The sequence below is a fragment of the Macrotis lagotis genome, chromosome 1, assembly GCF_037893015.1.
Source record: "Macrotis lagotis isolate mMagLag1 chromosome 1, bilby.v1.9.chrom.fasta, whole genome shotgun sequence".
NCBI classification, from domain to species: domain Eukaryota; kingdom Metazoa; phylum Chordata; class Mammalia; order Peramelemorphia; family Peramelidae; genus Macrotis; species Macrotis lagotis.
Window position 1 is genome coordinate 293,355,084 of NC_133658.1, and position 20,284 is coordinate 293,375,367.

The 20,284-nt window shown below is 42.1% G+C and overlaps 1 protein-coding gene across 2 annotated transcripts in view; it reads left to right on the top strand.

Moving 5' to 3' along the window:
• The window catches only part of ST6GALNAC4 (ST6 N-acetylgalactosaminide alpha-2,6-sialyltransferase 4), a 60,368-nt gene that overhangs the window by 11,589 nt on the left and 28,495 nt on the right, over window positions 1-20,284 (top strand). The window contains exons 3-6 of one of the 2 annotated variants that reach the window (XM_074211074.1): window positions 9,216-9,404; window positions 10,250-10,662; window positions 11,543-11,650; window positions 13,578-18,923. In XM_074211074.1, the coding sequence (XP_074067175.1) occupies window positions 9,216-9,404; window positions 10,250-10,662; window positions 11,543-11,650; window positions 13,578-13,767 (900 nt within the window). In that variant the 3' untranslated portion in view covers window positions 13,768-18,923. Of the gene's footprint in view, window positions 1-9,215; window positions 9,405-10,249; window positions 10,663-11,542; window positions 11,651-13,577; window positions 18,924-20,284 lie in introns of those variants that run through there. The other variant, XM_074211075.1, reaches the window with a different exon arrangement.

Consider the following 20,284-nt stretch of genomic DNA (forward strand, 5'->3'; position numbering starts at 1 on the left):
GAGTCATCTCCAGGTATCCTGATTCATATTTGGCCACTAGACCCAGAAGGCTTCAGAGGAGAAAGTAAGACTGGTGACTTAGTACAGCACCCCCCCACTTAAATCCAATTCATGTGCTTGTCATGGCATCACCAATCATATGAACATCATCATCATCATCATCATCAAATTAGTCATTGTCAATGAATCTTTGACTGGAAGGAATGAACCTTTCAGATTTAGAATTAATCTTCTCTTCAGTCTAGCTTTCTTGAATTCCCCTAGGACTCAGAGAAAGTTCACTTGCCCAGTGTCATGCAGTAAGAAATAAATTCTTTTGAATTCTATTTTTTTAATGAACTAGAGATTAGTTTATATGTATAAGCAGCAATTGAATGAACATTCATTGGAGGCTTTATCTAGCTGCATCTAAATCTACTGTCTGAGGCTTTATATCTTTCTATTTATCCATCTGCAGCCCCTGCTTCCCATATCTATATATTATAATGTAGGCCCTGCTTTCTGGGAGATAATGATTTGTTTGGGGAAGTTAGGACATAAGCATAACAGGAAACTTTCAGCTTGTGATTTAGTACCCATTGATTAATCTGCTCTATCAGTGCTACAGGAACTTTGGAGATGTGTCCAGGGCATTCTGGGAAGATTTCCTAGAAGGGGATTTCATAGAGATGAGGATGACTTCAGAGGGGTGAAGAGCCAGAAAGAAGGACTGATTCAGATAGATAAAGAAGGCATGACTTGAGTAAAAGATCAGGATCTATCTGGATTGTGTTATTATATTCAGGGGGAATGTCTGGGTGGAGACAGAGATTCATTCACGGAGATTGGATTAATAGCATTTACAGCATAGTGGATAAGAGAGCTTCTCTCAGAGTCAGAACTGGGTTGGTTATAAGATCCTAGGTAAGTCAGCCTCTTGTGCCCACCTTTCCAGGTACTTGTTATGACCATAAAAAAGACTTTGTCACTGAGGGGGCAGTGAAAGGGAAAAGTGAAAGATGACTTTCAAAGGATAAAGGAATTTTCTAAGGATAAATGGGGAACCTGCGGAATCATTACCTTAATCTTTCTCAACACTCTCAAGATTTAACTAAAAATTTGTCATGGTAAAGTCTGTCATGATAAAGTTTGTCATGGTAAAGTGATTCTCACAATAGGGCTTTGTACTGCTCCCAAACATAAATAAATTATTTAGATTTTCAGAGTTTGAAAGCATTCTTAGAGATCATGTAAATAATTTTCCTATGACAGAGGAATGTGGGCCAAATCTAGAATTGGAAGGTTAAGGTTCAAATTCTTAATTCTTAATTCTTTTCTGACCTTGAGCAGGTCACTTATTGGTTTTTGCTCCTGGAAAACTAAGGGATTTGATTCGATTGGGGTTCTTCACCTATTTTTTTAAAATTATATGCCCCTGGGTGGCTAGGTGGCATAGTGGATAAAGCACCCTGGAGTCAGGAGTACCTGGGTTCAAATCCAGTCTCAGACACTTAATAATTACCTAGCTGTGTGGCCTTGGGCAAGCCACTTAACCTCATCTCCTTGCAAAAAAAACTAAAAAAAAAATATCACTGAAAGGGCCTCCATAGGGTTCAGGACAATGTCTATGACCCCCCCAAAAGTTGATTTCCTTGTAGGTAATAATAATACTGGATTTAGCAGTTACATAGCACTTACTATACACTAGACACAGTACTAAATCCTTTACGGTTACCTTGTCATTTGATTCTCACAATGGTTATCCCCTGGATTTTAACTGAAGGCTTCCTGACTCCCAGTCTGTTGCCTTCCATCTCTGACATTCCAGATTTCATGATTCTCTGCTGGGCCAGAGTCTGAACCTACTCCCCAAAGCAGGCTCTACAGAGTTAAGGGATCCTGAAGATATAGGGGATATAGCACTGAATTTGAACTGAGGAGACCTGTGTTCAGATTCTGATTTTTTGCTTCAAGGAATACTGCCTCTTTGTACCTCAGTTTCCTCCTTTATAAACTGAGGGATTTGAACTGGAGATGATCCTTCAGGCTTCTTCTAGCTCTGACTCTCCCTCCCTCAGGGGGAGAAGGGGGGAGGTTATGGAAGGTTATTTTTAGTTACTATCTGAGAGGAGAGGAGAGGTTACTGATCTTATTTTGTCCCCTGCAGCTGGCTTGTCTTTACAACCAGTAGTTTAGTTAAAGGGGTTGTTGTTTTTGTTTGTCCTTCATTCTCAAAGAGGAGCATGACATCAGGGATATGATGCCCCGAAAAGTAAGCCAATTGGATTTAAGTGAGGAGGGGCTGTGCAAAGTCACCATCCTCACTTTTCTCTTCCAATGCCATCCTAGATCCAGTGGCAGGATATACATTAGGATAACTAGAAATGGATGGCCTTGGCCTTTTTAAGCTAAGATCTTGGGCAGCTAGGTGGCTCAGTGGGTAGAGCACCAGCCCTGGAGTCAGGAGGTCCTGAGTTCAAGTGTGGCCTCAGACACTTAATGATTGCCTAGCTATGTGACCTTGGGCAAGTCACTTAACCCCATTTTTTCTTAAATGAAAATTCTTTTTTTTAATTTTTAATTTAATTTAATTTAATTTAATTTTACCATTTTATAATTTATTCAAAACATGTTCTGATTTGAAGAATTCCAAAAGTTTATACACATTATTGCTGTAAAATTTGAAGACAGTTATAAATTACAATAGTAATGAATCAGAATCATTAAATGAAAATTCTTTAAAAAATTGAGCTAGGTCTTTAACAAGTCTCAGTTTGACTGAGGCAGCACCTATTTAGTGGTCTAGACTAGGTAAGGAAAGAATTGAGGCAGAGATTGACCTTTTACCTAGTTCAAAAAAAATAAAATCACTTTGGGAAGGAAAGATTTCAGAGTTTCTGAGTTAAAAGGACACATACAACCAGGGATAGGAAGGTAATGGGTTTTACCTCCTTTCTTCCTTAGTGGGAATGCAGGAAGGAGCAGGGGGAGGCTTCAGTTTGCTGTCTTTGAAGATAGTAACAGGAGGACTTCTAGGGGCAAAAGGTTTAGATCAGTAAGAGACTCTAGGGATCACTTAGTGTCTTTTTTTTTTAGTTACTTAAAGATTTTATTTATTTTGAGTTTTACAATTTTTCCCCTAATCTTACTTCCCTCCCCCCCACCCTCCACAGAAGTCAACTTGCCAGTCTTTACATTGTTTCCATGGTATACATTGATCCAAATTGAATGTGATGAGAGAAATATCCTTAAGGAAGAAACAGAAAGTATAAGAGATAACAAGATCAGACAATAAGATATCAGATTTTTTTTTCTAAATTAAAGGTAATAGTCCTTAGTCTTTGTTTAAACTCCACAGTTCTTTCTCTGGATTCAGATTGTATTCTCCATTGCAGACAGCCCCAAATTGTTCCTGATTGTTGCACTGATGAATTGAGCGAGTCCATCAAGGTTGATCATTGCCCCCATGTTGCAGTCTACTGTCTTAATTTACAGAAGTGGAGAAAAAGGGGGTACACATCTGGCATCAGAGGACCTGAGTTCAAGGCCCAACTTTTAGTTAAATCCCTTAACTTCTCTGAGGCTCAGTTTCCTCATTCATAAAATGAGAGCTGGATTAGAATGATCTCTAAGGTTTCTTCCAATTTATAATCCTTGTTTGTTGTTACTGTTCAGTTGTGTTCAGCTCTTCTTGAACCCATTTGAAGGTTTCTTGGCAAAGATACTGGAGTGGTTTGCCATTTTTTTTTCTCAAGTGGATAAAGAAAATAGAGGTTAAGTGAATTGTCCAGGTTCACACAGTTTATCTGAGGCTAGATTTGAACTCAGGTCTTCCTTACCAGGCCTGGTGCTCCATCCGCTGTGCCACTAGCTACCCTATGAGCCTAAATTGAAATCCCTTTACCCTGTTTGGGTGCAGTGATTTGATTTGTACACAGGGAGTAAGAAGGGACCTCCTGACTACAAATCCTGTGTCTTTCTACCACACCAGTTTAGTTAATCTGTGTTCAGGAGCTATTTATTGCTTATTGTGACCCTGCAAATTTCAAAATCTTTTGCTAATGGCTTTCCATATGTAGTCATGGACAAAATAAGCCAGTTTCAATTATTCAAGCCATCTCTAGACATTTTCCAGGCTTCTCTCTCTCTCCTTCTGTCCTTCTCACCCATTTACTATCACTGACCCAGATCTCATCCTTCAGGTAAGTGTAGAAGTAAGAGTAGGCAGAGGAGTGGAAGGAAGCTCAAAGAGTCAGGGAAACTAGCCTCATAAGACAAAAGAATGGATTATAAACATTCAACAAAAATGGATTATTTTATTTAATGAGTTTTAGTGATACATCTTATTTCTTTTTATTTAAGGCAGTGGGGTTACGTGACTTGCCCAAGGTCACACAGCTAGGCAATTATTAAGTGTCTTCATTTTCATGTTTTTCCTGCATCTCTCTCCTTTCTTTTCCCAGTTTTTCTTCCAACTCCCTCATTTGATTTTCAAAGCCTTTTTTTGAGCTCTGTCATAGCCTGAGCCCAATTTCTGTTTTTCTTGGAGTCTTTAGATGCAGGAGCTTGTGCTTCCTCATCTTCAGACTGAGTATTTTGATCCTTCTTGGGCTCATTTGCAAAATATTTCTCAATAGTCTTCCTTTTATTTCTCTGCTTGCTCATTTCCCCAGCCTGGGCCTGGTTTGGGGTGCTTCCTGAGCTTTTGGGACACTCCCACAAGGGTCTCAGTGTGTGAGGCTCTGTCCTCCCTCCTGGTCTGTGAATGACCATAAGTGCCCCCCCCCCCCCCGCCATGGGGCTGAGGTGGGGGGGCCCCTGCTGTTCTATGGGGGAGCCTAGACTGTGATCAGGATCTGAATGTGGTCAGAGCCCCAGAGTCTTGTTCCAGGGGCAGAGGACTGAACTTGCAGTTTCTCTTCACTCCCCTCCCTCAGCTCAATGGGCTCATGCCCTGGGGGCTCCTGCTTACCGGCTCAGCCTGCTTCTGTTTTTGGCTCTGGGCTGCAGAAAGACCAAGCTGCTTCCTTTGTGCCCCGAGGGCTGGGCTCCACGTGCTCGCTCTCTCAGATGTCCCCCGCTGTTCCCCCACTTTGTGCCCCGTGCTCCTCGGGGTGCAGCTCAGGAGACTCCCCCGCTGCTGTGAGCCACAGCAGCGGCTCCCAGCGCCCTGGGGCTGCCTCCTGGAGGCTGAAGTTCTTTCGCTCTTGCTGGCCACCCCTCTGGCAGGCAGCCTCTCCGATCCCGGGAAGCAGAGCCTTTCTGCTCTTTTCCAGGTTACCTTGAGTAGGAGAACTGCCTCACTGGGTCCCTTTGTGGGTTCTGTCTCACTAAAGTTTAGTTAGAGCCCTTAGCTGATGAGTTTTATCAGAGAGCTCCTAAGACTCAATCCCTTCTTGTCTCCATCTTGGCTCCACCCCAATTATTAAGTGTCTGAGGCCGGATTTGAACTCAGGTTCTCCTGACTCCAGGACTGCATCTTATTTTTTAAATTATTCTGTATTTAGGCTCCTTGCCCCAAATTGTACCATCCTAGTTACAAAACACTGATGTAACATAGATGCACTATTCTGTCCTTGATTTCTCTACCTCTCTTTGAAGAGAACAGAAATGTTTTATCATGCTAGTCTCCAGAACTGTTACTGATTTCTTTCTATTACTCAGTAATAGTCATTATCTGTATGTTTCATTCCTCACAAGTTCATAAAAATCTTTTTATAGTTCTCTGAATTCCTCATTTTCATTTTTTCACAATAATAATCTATTCCCTTTATAGACTACAGTGTGATCAGCCATTCCCTAATGGGATATGGATGCCAACCTTTTTTTTCCAGTTCTTTGATAGCAAGAAAGTGTTGTGATGAATATATATTAGAACTTGTTTTCTGTTTTTTTATCTCCTTTGAATAAGCACTGGAGAGTGGGATCACTGAATCAAGGTTAAGGAGAGTTTCATCAGTTTTCTAGCATAGTTCCAAATTATTTTCTCCATTTCTGACACATGATACTTCCCATTTCTGATGCTAGGCATGCATACCTTCTTATTACTGCCTTGCAGAGTTTCTCTTCCTTCAAGATGCATCTTATGTTCCACCTTCTTTGTCATTGTTATTTTTTAGTCATTTTAATTACATCTGACTCTTCATGGTTCTGTTTGGGGTTTTCTTGGCAAAGACACTGAAGTGATTTGCCATTTCCTTCTTCAGATCATTTTACAGATGACAAAATTGATGTAAATAGGAGTAAATGAATTGCCCAGGATCACTCCGCTATATTAAGTGTCTGAGACTGGATTTGAATTCAGGCTTCCTGATAACTAGATTCAACATTTTATGCACTATGCTAATGAAATTTTTCCTTTTCTTCCCTTTACCCCTTCCCCAGCTACCCTCCCTTCCAAATGATATCTTAGTTAGACTTTATATTTATTCTCTTTATGTTTTATTCCATATATTAAACATTTCTTGTCTCTCAAAATAGAATGTAAGTTTTTTGAATGGAGAGTGATTTCATTTTGTATTTTCATCCTCAATGGCTGTGTGCTTAGAAGATACTTGATGAATTCATGACTGTACCAATTCAGGAGAATTCCATGTATTAGAGTACCTGTTTTTTGACAGTCCCTCCAACCTTAGGGAATTTGGGGATCATCTTTGTCAATTTGCAGAGTGTAAGGTAAAACCTCAACATTTTAAGAAGCATTTATTAAGCCCCTTCTGTTATGTACAAGACCCACTTTTAGACTTTGAGGTTTCAAAAAAAAAAGAGAAAATAATCTTTGTAGTATACTTTCTCCTGTGGAGATATGAGGCATTTTCATAAATAAAGAATATACAAAATAATCAAGAGGGGGAGAGAACATTGAGAATTGGTGGTGCTTTCATGATAAAGGTTGTATAAAAAGGTGCCTTCTTTTTTTAAAGTTCTAATTTAATTTTCAGTTAATCAGCATTTATTTCCTCTCTCTTCCATGTGGCTCCCCTCAGTTTTAAAGATTAAAAGAAAAAGAAAACCTTATAAAAATGTGCACAGTCAAGCAAAACAAATTCCTATATAGTCCATGTCCAAAAATATATATGACTCATTCCACATCCTGAATGTGCGCTGCCTTTGTTCTCATAGAAGGTGACTTCTGAGTTGTGTTTTGGAGGAAGGAGTGCATTCCACATGTGGAGGCACTTGAGTGAGCCTCCTAAGAAGAGGAGAGGTTGCATTCTAGGTAGAATGAACAAATTTGTGCAAAGGAACCCTGGTCACAGGGATGGAAAGTGGAATGGTATTTATGGGGAACAGTTGGGGGCCAGTTTTGCTGCAATAGGCAGTGCTTGAAAGGAAAGTGATATACAAGGAACCTGGAAGGTATTGTCAAGAGTCTGCAATGTGGCTTGGTCAATAGACTGCTGGTTTTGGAGCCAGGAATACCTGAGTGTTCACTTACAAGTACAAGTGTTAAGCTAGTAATCAAGGATGATTGCATAACTATTTCTGGCCTTATCATTTTTCCCCAGAAAAGTTCCTGTGACAGGAACTTTGAAATGAATACCCTAACTGCCTAGAGAAGAGGAAACATGGAAAGGAGAGGGCTGTTGGGAAGAAAGCATTTGCTTTTTAGGACCAGAGAGAGCTAGGTTGTGCAGTGCCCACCAAGATTCCACTGACATGCCTTAAACCCAAAACACTTTGGCTCTTATTAATTGGCTGACAAGAAGTCCAAGAGCAAATTACTCTTGGTCAAATTTGGGCCCTGATAGCTTCAGAGTGAATATAAATAGCAGTTTCTGTTTTGACCAGAAACTCTGAGGGTCTTCCCCTGACAACTTGATTGATTTTTTTTTTTTTGGATTAGATAAAAGAGGCTATTCTTCGCCTCATTTCTTTCTTTTTTTTTTTTAAGGTTTTTGCAAGGCAGTGGGGTTAAGTGGCTTGCCCAAGACCACACAGCTAGGTAATTATTAAGTGTCCGAGACTGGATTTGAACTCAGGTACTCCTGACTCCAGGGCCAGTGCTCTATCCACTGTGCCACCTAGCTGTCCCCTCATTTCTTACCTAGCCTGAATGGGTATTCCTTCATTTAAACTGAGATCTGTTAAAGACCTTTGCTTAAGAAAGCCAAGGTTTCCCACTGCATCTGGAACTGTGTCCAGTTGCTTAGATCCATATCTTGTCACTGGGTCCAGGATGGCTTTGAAAGAGAAAGTGAGGCTGGTAACTTGGCACAGCTTTCCCTTCTTCAATCCAATTCACATACATGTCATGGCATCACATCCCTGATGTCATGGTCCTCTGAGAATGAAGGACAAATGACAACAGGCTATGCAATGGATAGAGTGCTGGACCTGGAGTCAGGATCATCTGAGTTCAGATCTGGCCTCAGATCCTTAATATCTGGGCCTTGGGCAAGTCACTTACACTTCTGCCTCAGTTTTCTAAATTATTAAATGGGGGGAAATAATGGTACAATGGTTGAAGTGCCAGATCAGGAATCAGGAGACCTCATTTTCCTGAGTTCAGATGCGGCTTTACACACTTGTCCTAGCTACTTGACTCCTGAGTTTGTCACTTAACTCTCTTTGTCTCAGTTTCCTCTTCTGTAAAATGAGCTGGAGAAAAAAAATGACAAACCTGTATTTCTGTCAAGAAACCCCTAATAGGATCATGAAGATTTAGACATGACTGAAAAACAGACAACAAATAACATTTACCTCTCAGGGTTATTGTGAAGATCAAATGGGATAATATTTGTAAAGTTCTTAGTATGAACATAGTTTCCTTCCTTTCTTCTGCCCCCCCTTCCTTCTTTCCTTCTTTCCCAAAATAGTACTAGTACTAGAGATGAGTTGTTACAAGGAGGTAGATTTTGACTTGATAGAAGATATTAATCCTAACAAATCCAAACTGCCTAATTTCTAAAGATCTCTGGAGATTTTTTGTCTATGGAAGTGTTCAAAAAGTTGCTTCATTAACCAGAAGGGAAACCAACAATAGAAGATAGTTCTCTAGAGTACTGGTTCTTTAGACTGAGGTCCTTTTCAAAGGAACCATTGCATGACTTTGAAATTCTTTGCTGCTCATATTCAGTGATATCAAAATATTGTGAAACTGGTGATTCCATGATCTTGTGATTCTTGTGTTCCCTATGATCTCGAATTTGGAAAGTCTTAAGTTCACATGGAGTAGGTAATTCCCTCCATGTTGAGGCTCTGGCTGATTGTTACTTCCTTTTTTTCTCCTGCAGGGCCGATTCTTTTCTATCCCACTGTGCTTCTTAGTACTCATCGTCCTTTATGTCCTTCTCTGCAATCAGTCATGTATGCAGCTGTGTTGGAAGGCATGCCTAACTTCAAGTCAACCTCATGAGAACCTCTGGCCCACAGTACCTGGTTCTTTGCATTTTCAGGGTTACAGCAGTGTGCCTGATGGCAAGGTGGGTTGGCTCCATGGGTTTGCTTTCAAATGCTTCTTTAGGAAAACCTAGGGGGTGGGATGAGATTTTTAGCCATACTGCTTCAGGGTCCTCTCTCTTATCACCCTTCTAGAAGCTTATGCTCTGATGAAAATAAGACAGATTGACAGTTTAATTCAGTCCAATAGATAGAACTTCCAGTTGCCTCCTGTTTGCCCATTCCTCTGTCAGGAGTTCTGAGAAGAGGTATCAGAGAAAGAGAAGTGGTATAATACTATAAAGAGATACAATTATCTATTATGGAATTATTTAAACACAAGCACTCTTTGGACATAGTAAAATACAGTAACTATTGTTAGCTATGACTATATAAACAAGATGCTTTTTAACTTTAGGCAGGAGGAGAAATCTTAGTGCTAAACTGAAATAATTATCTGATCAGTTACTCCCTTCTTGCTCTCTAGAGAAATCAGCTGCCCAATCCAGTTTTTCAAGTATTTTATGAGGATTGGGGACAGAGAAGGAAAAGAGACTAGGATTCTGTCTATATTACACATGATATAATTTCAAAAGAATTCAAGAAAATAAGGTCTGTTTGGGTATACATTGATGTTGTAGGGGAAAAGGCATTGTCTGAGGAAATGAAAATAAGAGAAAAATTAAGAAAGGTATCTTGGTCCATGAGGCCAGGCCACTGGTCAGATTGAGGGCAGAAGGTCAGAATTTATAATCCTCTGCTCCCAGTTACAAGAAATCCTCTTTACCATCACCTCCCTTCAAGTGTCCAGAGGCTGCACTGGCTTTGGACAGATATCAAATCAGGTCCTGGAAGGATTCCTCCAACCTATTGAATCTTTCTTCTGCAGCCTCTGGTCCACAGGCTATGTCGCCGCTGTGCCCTGGTATCTAGCTCTGGTCAGATGCTTGGCTCCCACTGGGGACCGGAGATTGATGAGACAGAGTGTGTACTGCGTATGAACCAAGCCCCTACGGTGGGCTATGAGGCAGATGTTGGACATCGCAGTACCTTACGCATGGTGTCCCACACCAGTGTCCCCCTGCTGCTACGCAATCAGTCGTACTTCTTCCAGCAAGCAAGGGACACTGTGTACGTGATCTGGGGTCCTGGGAAGCGCATGAACCGTGACCAGGGAGGCTCCACCTACCGAACCCTACTGAAGGTCAAGGAGATGTACCCTGGGGTGCAGCTCTACACCCTTACTGACCACATGATGGCCTACTGTGACGAGGTGTTCCAGAATGAGACCGGCAAGAACCGGTGAGCAAAATGGCCACTTTCTCCAAGTGCTACCCAGAGGGTTATAATGGACTCAGTCAGAACATCTCCTTAGTCTGGAGGGGCTTGGAATTAGACTTAGTCTGTAGAGTACCAAAGGAAAGAACTAGGACTAATTTAATAGTAATTTAACCAAAGATGACATGGTTGGGTGAGAGGTCAAGTCACTCATTTTCTTAGTTTTCCTCCCCTACAAAATGGGATTTATAATACCACTACTACTTACCTCCCAGGATTGTTAAGAGGAAAGTTCTTTATAAATCTTACAGTGCTTTTTTCTGGGAGACAAATTTTGACTAGAACTATTGGCCTTTGATGGTGTGGACTGTCTCAATAGAGAGTCATTAATAATAAGAATTCATGTTTTCCTTACACCTTAAGCAACAACCCAGTAAGGGAGTATGTACAAGTGTTGTTATCCCCACTTAGTAGACCATGAGTCTGAAGTCAGGAGAATGGAAGTGATTTGCCCAGGGCTGCCCTAGTGTCAGAGATGGAATTGGAACACAGGTTTCCTGATTTCAGGCCCAGTCCTCGGGCCAGGGAACCATGAATCAGTGCACAAGAAGAGACTGAAGAACCCTTTGCCAGGCTTGCTGTCAATTGGTTTGTCTGGTAAGCTGGAATCAGCAATCTCTAGGGTCCTTTCTGAATCAGAGACTTGACTCTAAGGTCAGCAGAGAACAAGACCTGAAAGAAAGAGGGCAGGTAATGAACCCTGGAGAGGTGGGCACTAAAAAATGAGGAGACAGGATCAGTTCAAGTGTAATAGGTTGGCCAGGCTTGTAACCTTGGGTTTGGAAGAATGGAGGTTTTGGGGAAGGATAGGCCTGATGGGTGGCATGGTTTTTGCCTTCTTCAGGATGAAGTCTGGTTCCTTCCTGAGCACAGGGTGGTTCACCATGATCCTGGCCATGGAACTATGTGAGCAGATTGTAGTCTATGGAATGGTTAGCGACAGCTACTGCAGGTATTGTGGGGAGTAAGAGGGAAGGTGGTGTCAACAGTGGTGGTGGGGGAGCCTTACTCAGGAATACCATTGGGTAGCTTCAGACCTTATGCCTAAGACCTGAAGTTTTGGGTGAAGATTGATTTGGGCTGGAATTTCCCCTCCGCAAAGAAACTGCCTTTCCTAGGGATATGGGGTATGGGGGTTAGGGAGATAAAGGGGGGGTAGCCTGAAAAAGGCAGCTAAACTAGTTTATAACCTAGAACCCTTGGAATATGCTATTCATGTCATTCATAAGCATTTATTGAATCCATTCATTTGGGAGTTATAGCAAAATAGAAGACAGCCCCCCCCCCCCCCCCATTTAGGTTCTTTCAAGGTTTAGGAAAGGAACTATTTTTTATACTCACAAGGTTGAAGTCATTTACTCATGGAGAAAGCAGAGCAGAAAGTAGAGCTCCATCAACCATTTTGCTACTTTTTGGGCTCCAGGATACTTTTTCTAGGATATAAAGCAGTCTTGTCTAGCCTCAATACCTTGAGTAGAGTTCAGGCCTGTGTAATCCTTTTCCACTTTATTGTCCCTGTGATCTTAGAGCAAGGATCTTTAACCTGTTCAGTGTCATAAATTCTTTTAGCAGTCTGTGGACTGCCTTCTCAGAATTATGTTTGTAAAAACATAAAATATAATTCTTAGGATTATGAAGGAAACCAATCCTTTTTTTTTTGTTTATTTTGGTTTTTTTGCAAGCTAATGGGTTAAGTGACTTGCTCAAGTCACAGGTAAGTTAGTATTAAGTGTCTGAGGCTGCATGAGTCCTCATTCCAGGGGTGGTACTCTGTTCACTCTGCTACCTAGCTATCCCCCAAACTGATCTTTTTGAAATAAAAATGTGATTTTTTTTTCCATCCAAATTCATAGATTCCCCTCCAAAATCCATCCACAGACTTCCTTTTGTGGATCCCCAGATTAAGAACCCTATCTTCAGGGGCAGCTAGGTGGCACAGTGGATAGAACACCTGCCCTGGAGTCAGGAGTACTTGAGTTCAAAACCGGCCTCAGACACTTAATAATTACCTAGCTGTGTGGCCTTGGGCAAGCCACTTAACCCCATTGTCTTGCAAAACCCTAGAAAAAAAAAAACAACACCCTATCTTCCAGAGCAACATTATCTTGTCCAATCACTCATTGAAGGTCAGTCTTCACAGGGACTCCAATTCTGTATTTCCTGCCATCTTTGCTCTTAATATCTAGGAGGACATAGACATAAGTCACTACATGACTTTTATTTTTAAGGTTTTTGCAAGGCAAATGGGGTTAAGTGACTTGCCCAAGGCCACACAGCTAGGTAATTATTAAGTGTCTGAGGCCGGATTTGAACTCAGGTACACCTGACTCCAGGGCCGGTGCTCTATCCACTGCTCTGCCTAGCTGCCCCCATGACCTTTCTTTAGACTAAATCATTTAACCTTCCCTTTAACCATCCCATTTAACTATCCCTTATAAAAGTTTATCTAATTATTTATATTGCAAAGCAGTTGGGATTATATGACTTGCCTAGGGTCATACAGCTAGTAAATATCAAGTGTCTGAAGCTGAATTTGATCTCAGGTCCTCCTCACTCCAGAGATGGTATTTATCCTCTGTGCCACATAATTGCCCCAAAATAAAATTTACAGAGGACGAAGAAAAAACAGCACATCAAAAAAAATGTCTGACACTATGTCATTTGGCTGTCTCAATATGCCTTTGTGTAAGCTCTTTGAGGCAAGGGATGAGAGTTTAGATTTCCAAGTATCTCTAAGAACACTGAGGCAAGGCACCTGAACATAATTAGCAGTTTAGCAAATGTTTGTTTCTAATGATAATGTTGGGGGTTTAGGCAGCCAATGTCAGCCTGGGGTAGCATTCTGACTAGTTGCCTCCTTATGTTCGCTTCCCTTACAGAGAGAAGAGCCCCCCTTCTGTGCCTTACCACTATTTTGAGAAGGGCAAGTTGGATGAATGTCACACATACTTGGTCCATGAGAAGGCACCACGGGGTGCCCATCGATTCATCACTGAGAAGACTATTTTCTCCCGCTGGGCCAAAAAGAAGTCTATCATCTTTACTCACCCCTCCTGGCAGAGTGAGTAGATCCCCTGAAGGACCAAGTCATCCTAGTTCCAGACAGCAAGTCCAGGGCTGGAAAATCTTGTTGACTCTCTCAGAGCATGGCCGAGTCTGATGTCTTGGTCTGCCCTACTGCCCAAGAAAATACGAGGCTTTTATACTCCATGGGCTAGATGGAGTGTTTCAGATAGATGTATAACGTCCCCCTAGCCTCTAAACTTTGAACCAAACTGGGAGGAAGAAGGAATGCTTTTTTCTCCCTCCCCGTTCCACAGTAATTTTTTTTTCCTATTTTTAAGGAAATCTACCTTGAACTTTTGGAAGTTGGACATTTACTTGAATTTAGAATCCACTGGGTTCCAAGGGAATTTGTGGACACTACTGGGGTCCAGAGGAGGCTGGTGCTTTGGTGTGTTAAGGCCTGCTCTGGACCCTCCCTGCTATCTCCCAACATGCCAGAGGTCCTGGGGGTAGGAAATTGAGTTTCTGAAAAAGGGTGAGAGCTATTGATTTTAGTGAACTAGCATTCTGTAGCAGGAGGAGCTGGCAGGGGGTAAACAGAGGTGATAGAATCCCCTGGTTTCTGGCTTCCTCTCCTTCCCTTCATCAGGAGGTAGGACAGGAAACCTTAGTGTGACCTTGAATCTGGTGAGGAAGAAGTAAAAAATGGGCACCTCTTTTTGTGGCCCTTCACCAGCATATAGAGGGATTTGACTCCAACCAGGAGAGAATTCAAGGTTAAGTCCTCTGGGAAGCCTGTTCTGGTATGCCACCCCTCAGCTTTTATCTTATGTGTCCCCCCCCCCCCCCTGCTTGGAGAGAATCAGTATTAGCCCTAATAGCTTTCCTTGTTAGGCAGATAGGTGGTTGGAAAGTTCAATAAGATTAGGGGTTGGGGACTCTCACTGACCACTGGGGAGCAGCTCTCTGTAGGAGGCAAGATGGGCAGCTTTTAAAATTTTTCTCTTCCTCTCCTCTCCAGGGTCATAAGGTCATAGGATTTAAAGCTGGATCTTCTAATGCAGCCCTCTCTTGTGATAGATAAGGAACAAAAAAGCTTAGGTGACTTCCCAAGTTCACGCAGCTAGTAAATGGCATCAGGCAGGATTCAAACCCAGGGTCTCTGATTTTATCATGGAATTTTAAAGAATCCAGCATTCCTCTTGGACTGCCCAGGGATCCAAGAAGCACAGGGGATAAATGTGCTACTTTTTGGACCAGTGTATTCCACATACTTCCTTAGCTGTGTGACCTTGGCAAAGTTACTTAACGTCTACCTGTCTCAGTTTTCTCATCTGTAAAATGGGGCTAATAATAGCATCTAACTCCCAGGGTTGTTGTGAGGACCAAATGAGATAATATTTGTAAAGCATTTAACACAGGACCTGGCATATACATAATGGGTCCTATTATTATTATTTCCTCAATGGACTATTTCTTGATTTTCCCTAATTAGGTCCAAGGGTTTTACAAAAGAGTTGTATCACTTATTCTCTGGGAATGATCTGAATTGAGAACCAAATTCTTTAGTTGAAGACATCTCCTTCCTGGTTAATAATTTCAATGATAATAACAGCAACAACTCAACAATTGATAATTTTGTTGTGCTGCAGCATCTTATAGTAGCCTCACAACAGCCATGTGAGGTAGGTGCTATGGGTGTTTATCAACCTCATTTTACAGATGAGGTGGTGGGGGCTTAAATAAAGCCACTTGCCCAAGGATGCTCTTCAGAGCTGAGATTTAAAGGAATACAGATAAAAAAGCTTCACACCAGCCCCACATTATCATTCTATCAGACAACAGCTTAAGGGACAGAACTGAGGTCTGCCTGACTGCAAGTCAGCCCTTCAGTTCATTATACCAGCATGTTCTTTCAGTAAACCTCTCAGCCCTAGGGACCAGCAGACCTATCTCTGGAAGACGAGCTCACAGTATCCTAGACTTGAAACCAGCAGGGTTTTTAGGGATGGTCTAGACCAGCCTCTACTTTTATACATGAAGGAAGTTTAGTGTCATATAAGGAAAATGACTTCCCCAAGGTCCCCTAGCAGAAGAGCAAGTCAAGTCCAGTGCTCTGGCTCCCAAAACTTACTATGGAACCCATTCCCACATGTTTTCCTCTGGGATTAATAATGTTTTTTGTCCTTCATTTCGAAGAAGATCATCATAACATCAGAGAAGTGATGTCATGACAAGCACATGAATTGGATTAGAGTGAGGGGTGCTGTGCTAAGTTGCCAGTCTCACTTTTTCTTCCAGAGCTATCTGGGTCCAGTGGCCAGATGAATCAGGATGACTGGAGATGGCTCTGGATAAGAGGCAATCAGGGTTAAGTAATTTGCTCAAGGTCACGCAGCTAGTAAGAGTCAAATGTTTGAGGCCATATCCTGTCCTTTCTGACTTCAAGGCCAGTGCTCTATCCACTGAACCATCTAGCAATAGAGCTGTTACGGCTACCGGTTCGGCCAAACAGCTCTGCTAGCTTCTTGATGCTGCTGCTGTTTTAGACTTGATGTTTCCCTTGCTGTGGGCCTGTAGCCATACCCCAGGTTATGGGGGCTAAAGGGTACCATGTGGTACTAGGAATGCAGGTTCCTTGTATGGGGATCCCTGTTCACTGGGATGAAAATGAAACTTGAGTCCTACAATAGACTTCTGACCTTGACATTGGATTAAGGGATTTGGAGCAAAAAGGGATCTGAGAGATCATTTAAGTCAGCCCTCCCTCTTTTGACAGATGAGGGAACTGAGCCCCAAAGTGACTTATCCAGGGTCACATGGGCAGTGTATAGTAGAGCCAGAATTTAAACCCAGGTTCCTAGACTCGAGTCAATACCATAGCTGCCTCCTTCACCTCATCTTATCTCCGTTTTTGACCCAGGAAGTAGCATTCAGATTCAGAAGCTCTTTCAAACACGTGTATATCCTAGACAGGGGTTGAACTCGAGTCTCCCATGAAGGAGAGAACTCTGGAAACTTCCCAGAAGCTGATTTTGTCAGTCAGTCAGCCCTAGAGCTGAAAGGATCCCTTTAACTCACCAGTATCCCTTCCCTTGAGTTACAAAGTGTCCTTGGATTAAATACCAAAGCGATTTGTCAATAAAGTCACTTTGAATGCTGTGTGGTCTTGGCCTTGGTGGAGGAAGGGTGGGGAAGGGAGCTGAGTGCCAACCCCTGAGTAATAAGAGAGAGGATTCATGGGCTGGGTAAGGAGGCAGGTCCTGGTGGCTTAGACAATCAGTTAACAAGCAGGAAATGTTCCAGATTAGGAGTTAAAGGTGAATACAAACAGAAACTAATCCCTGCCTTCCTATCTGGAGAGAAAAATGTTATGTAAATAATCATAGATAAAGTAAATGAAAGGTAAGGTTTGGGGGAAGTCTGAAGGGTCAGGTATTACTTGGGCAGAATTCCTATACACATACTGTGCAGGGATGAGAGAAAGACTCAGGTATGTGGGGGGAGGGAGTAGGGTTCTGTCTGTAGAGGGAAGAGTCAGTGTTGGGGCATCTCTGAGCAGAGTAGGCCAGTGGGGAAATCAGGAAGGGGGGCTGGCCCTCACTTTATATGATGCATTTAATAAGCATTATATTCTGCTTAAAGTACCAAACAAATAGGAATTATTAGAGCTATTAGAAGTCACATCTGTAAAAGAAGGTCCAGGGGTGGCTAGGTGGCGCAGCGGAAAGAGCACTGGAACTGAAGTTAGGAGGACCTGAGTTCAGATCTGGCCTCAGACATTTAATAATTACCTAGCTGTGTGACTTTGGGCAAGCCACTTAACCCCATTGCCTTGCAAAAACTTAAAAAAAAAAGTCACAGGACATAGAGGTTAAATTGTTTTTAGGAGTCTGAAAATCTCTGATCCCACCTCTGACATATGCTCACTTTGTGACCCATTTGTTTGGTATTTTAAGCAGAATATAATGTTAATTAAATACATTATATATAAATTATATGTTTGCAAAATACCTTTTTCTTGTACCTGTTCTGGGGCATAGATCATTCTAACTTGCATTGGACTTAAGCGCTAATAGTAACATGAGAATAAAGGCTTTCAGGTCTATGACTTTCTCATTAGATTTTGTGAGGTGAAGGCTCACAAAGAAACTGAGGCTTAAGCTAAATTAGGTGTTGTGTCAAAGTTGGGATCTGAAACCCCATCTTCCTGACTTCATCTACCATTTGAGAATGGGTGGACTGATGAACTTGGAATCTGGAGATCTGCATTCATCTTAGCTGTCCAGACACCAATTGGGCAATCCACTTTAAAGTAGCAATTTCCCAACCTTGGTGTTGTTCTCCCCATGGTGACAGTACTTACTTCCCAGAGTTGTGGGGTCAAATGGAATAACTAAAGTGCTCTGGCACAGGGTAAGAGCCTACATGTTAACTATTATTATTATTTTTAATAACATTTTTCCAATAACATGCAGTGATAATTTTCATAATTGTTATTTCCACAACACCAAACTGGTGACTAGAAATTCAGGGGGCACAGAATTGGGGAGCCAAGAGCAGTTGCAGTCTCCAGGAGTCTGGAAACAGTTGTGTTTAGCACCTCATTAACAAGAGTTATTAATTAAAATCAGAAGCTACAAGATGGCAGGCTGGGGCATCCCATCCTCCTTTTACCCTACCCACACAGGGCACTATGCCCAAGAGGGGCTCATACAAATATGTCCAACATCTTTATTTTCCCTTTCCCTGCATTTCCATTCTCTGTACCCAAGGTTGCTCTTGAACACTCTTCTTTCCTGGGTGAGGTTTCTGGGACTTGCCTCAGGTAGTTTCCTGGTTACAGCTCTTAGCCTCTGCTTCTCTGCTCCACCAGATGCCCTGGTGTGTTACCATGCCCTGAGGAGTTAGCTTTGCCTTTGCTCTGACTCATCTCAATGATCCCAAATAGCTCAGTGAAAAGTTTGTTGCTGACAATGATAATGAAAAGTTGGCAATTTCTCTCCCATCCAACCCTCCCTGCCAATACACACACACAAAAGTTGAGGCGCCAGAGGCTGTTCTACTCTTCTTTATGCCAACCTAAGCCATTGAAAGGTTGCCACATCAGAAGAAGATCTACCATCAAGTCTACCTGTTGCAGTCAAAGTCTGTTCTGTGATTGGGGGGAGATGTTGGGATGCTGTGGGAATGGGAACCAGAGGCTAGCAGGAATGATCATTAGGGTGGGGGAAGGGAAGATGAAGCCAAGCAGGGATGAAGGGAGGGTGGGTGGCAGCTAGGATTCATTGACTTCTAAACTAAGGTCCTTTCTGACTCCAATTCAATGTTCCAACATTCTGTGCTAGGTGTTAAGGGACTTATCCAAAGTCACACAAATTAAGAGTCACCTAAAGTCCCCTGACTCCAGGGTCAGTTTGTTGCTCTGAGGTCCCTTTCAGCCTAACATAGTTCCTCAATCTAGTACTGTTCCTCTATTTTGAAGTGGTTTTGCTCTTAACCATTTCTCACAAATAAGTAATAGTCCAACTTCTTTTGCTTCACTTCCTTACTTATTCTGCATTCCTGGAATGCTCTTCTTCATCTCTGCCTTCTGGCTCTTCTATCTTCCTTTAAGTCCCAGCTAAAAATGCAATCTTTCTACAAGAAGCCTTTCCTAAAACCCCTCAAATTCAAGGACCTTAACTTGATGTTATTTCCTCTGTGTGTGTGTGTATGTGTATGTATACCTACATACACACACTCACAAATATATATACATAAATTTATATCCATCCACCTATCTTATTTCTATCTTTTGTCTAATGATTTATCCATCCACTTACCCATTCATCCACCCACCCATCTTTCTATTCACTCATCCATCCTTCCATCCATCATCCATCCATCCATCCGTTTCATCAATCCTTCCATCTATCTATTCATATATCCATGCACTCATCCTTCCATCCATCATCCATCCATCCACTCATCCATCATCCATCCATCCACTATCCACCGTCCATTTATCCATCCATCTATCCTGTTTGTTCATACTTTTCATGTTGTCTCTCTATTAGACTGTGAACTCCTTGAAGTTAGAAACTGTCTTTTACCTTTGTTTGCATCCTCAGCACTTGGCTGAATGCTAGCCATCTAAGGTGGCATTTAATAAATGTTTATCAACTGATGACTCCCCGCTTTAGTTCTTGGTCAGGCTTAGTCTCTGTGAAGCAGTGAAGCTGCTCCCTCTTCCTCCTATACCTTTGCACACAGTGGATGGAAGTCTTCATGCCCCTTCCCTTTCAGGGATCTTGAAACAACCCTGGCAAGGGGTAGAGGTGGGAATTCTGACCATGACCCTTAGCTGGTGAATTCTCTTCTGTGAAGCCAGGACAGTGAGTTCAGGAATATTGCTCTCCCTTTCCCAACTGGAGTCTTTTGAGGCCTTAATTTCTGTCTTTGACCCTTCAACCTTCATTGATTGGTATATCCTATTTGCCAGGGACTGTGAGATGAAGGGGGAAGGGAGAGAGCAAGTGTAGATGAAGCACCTGCCCAGACATTGTGCTAAGTGCTGGAGATCCAAAGAAAACTTAAA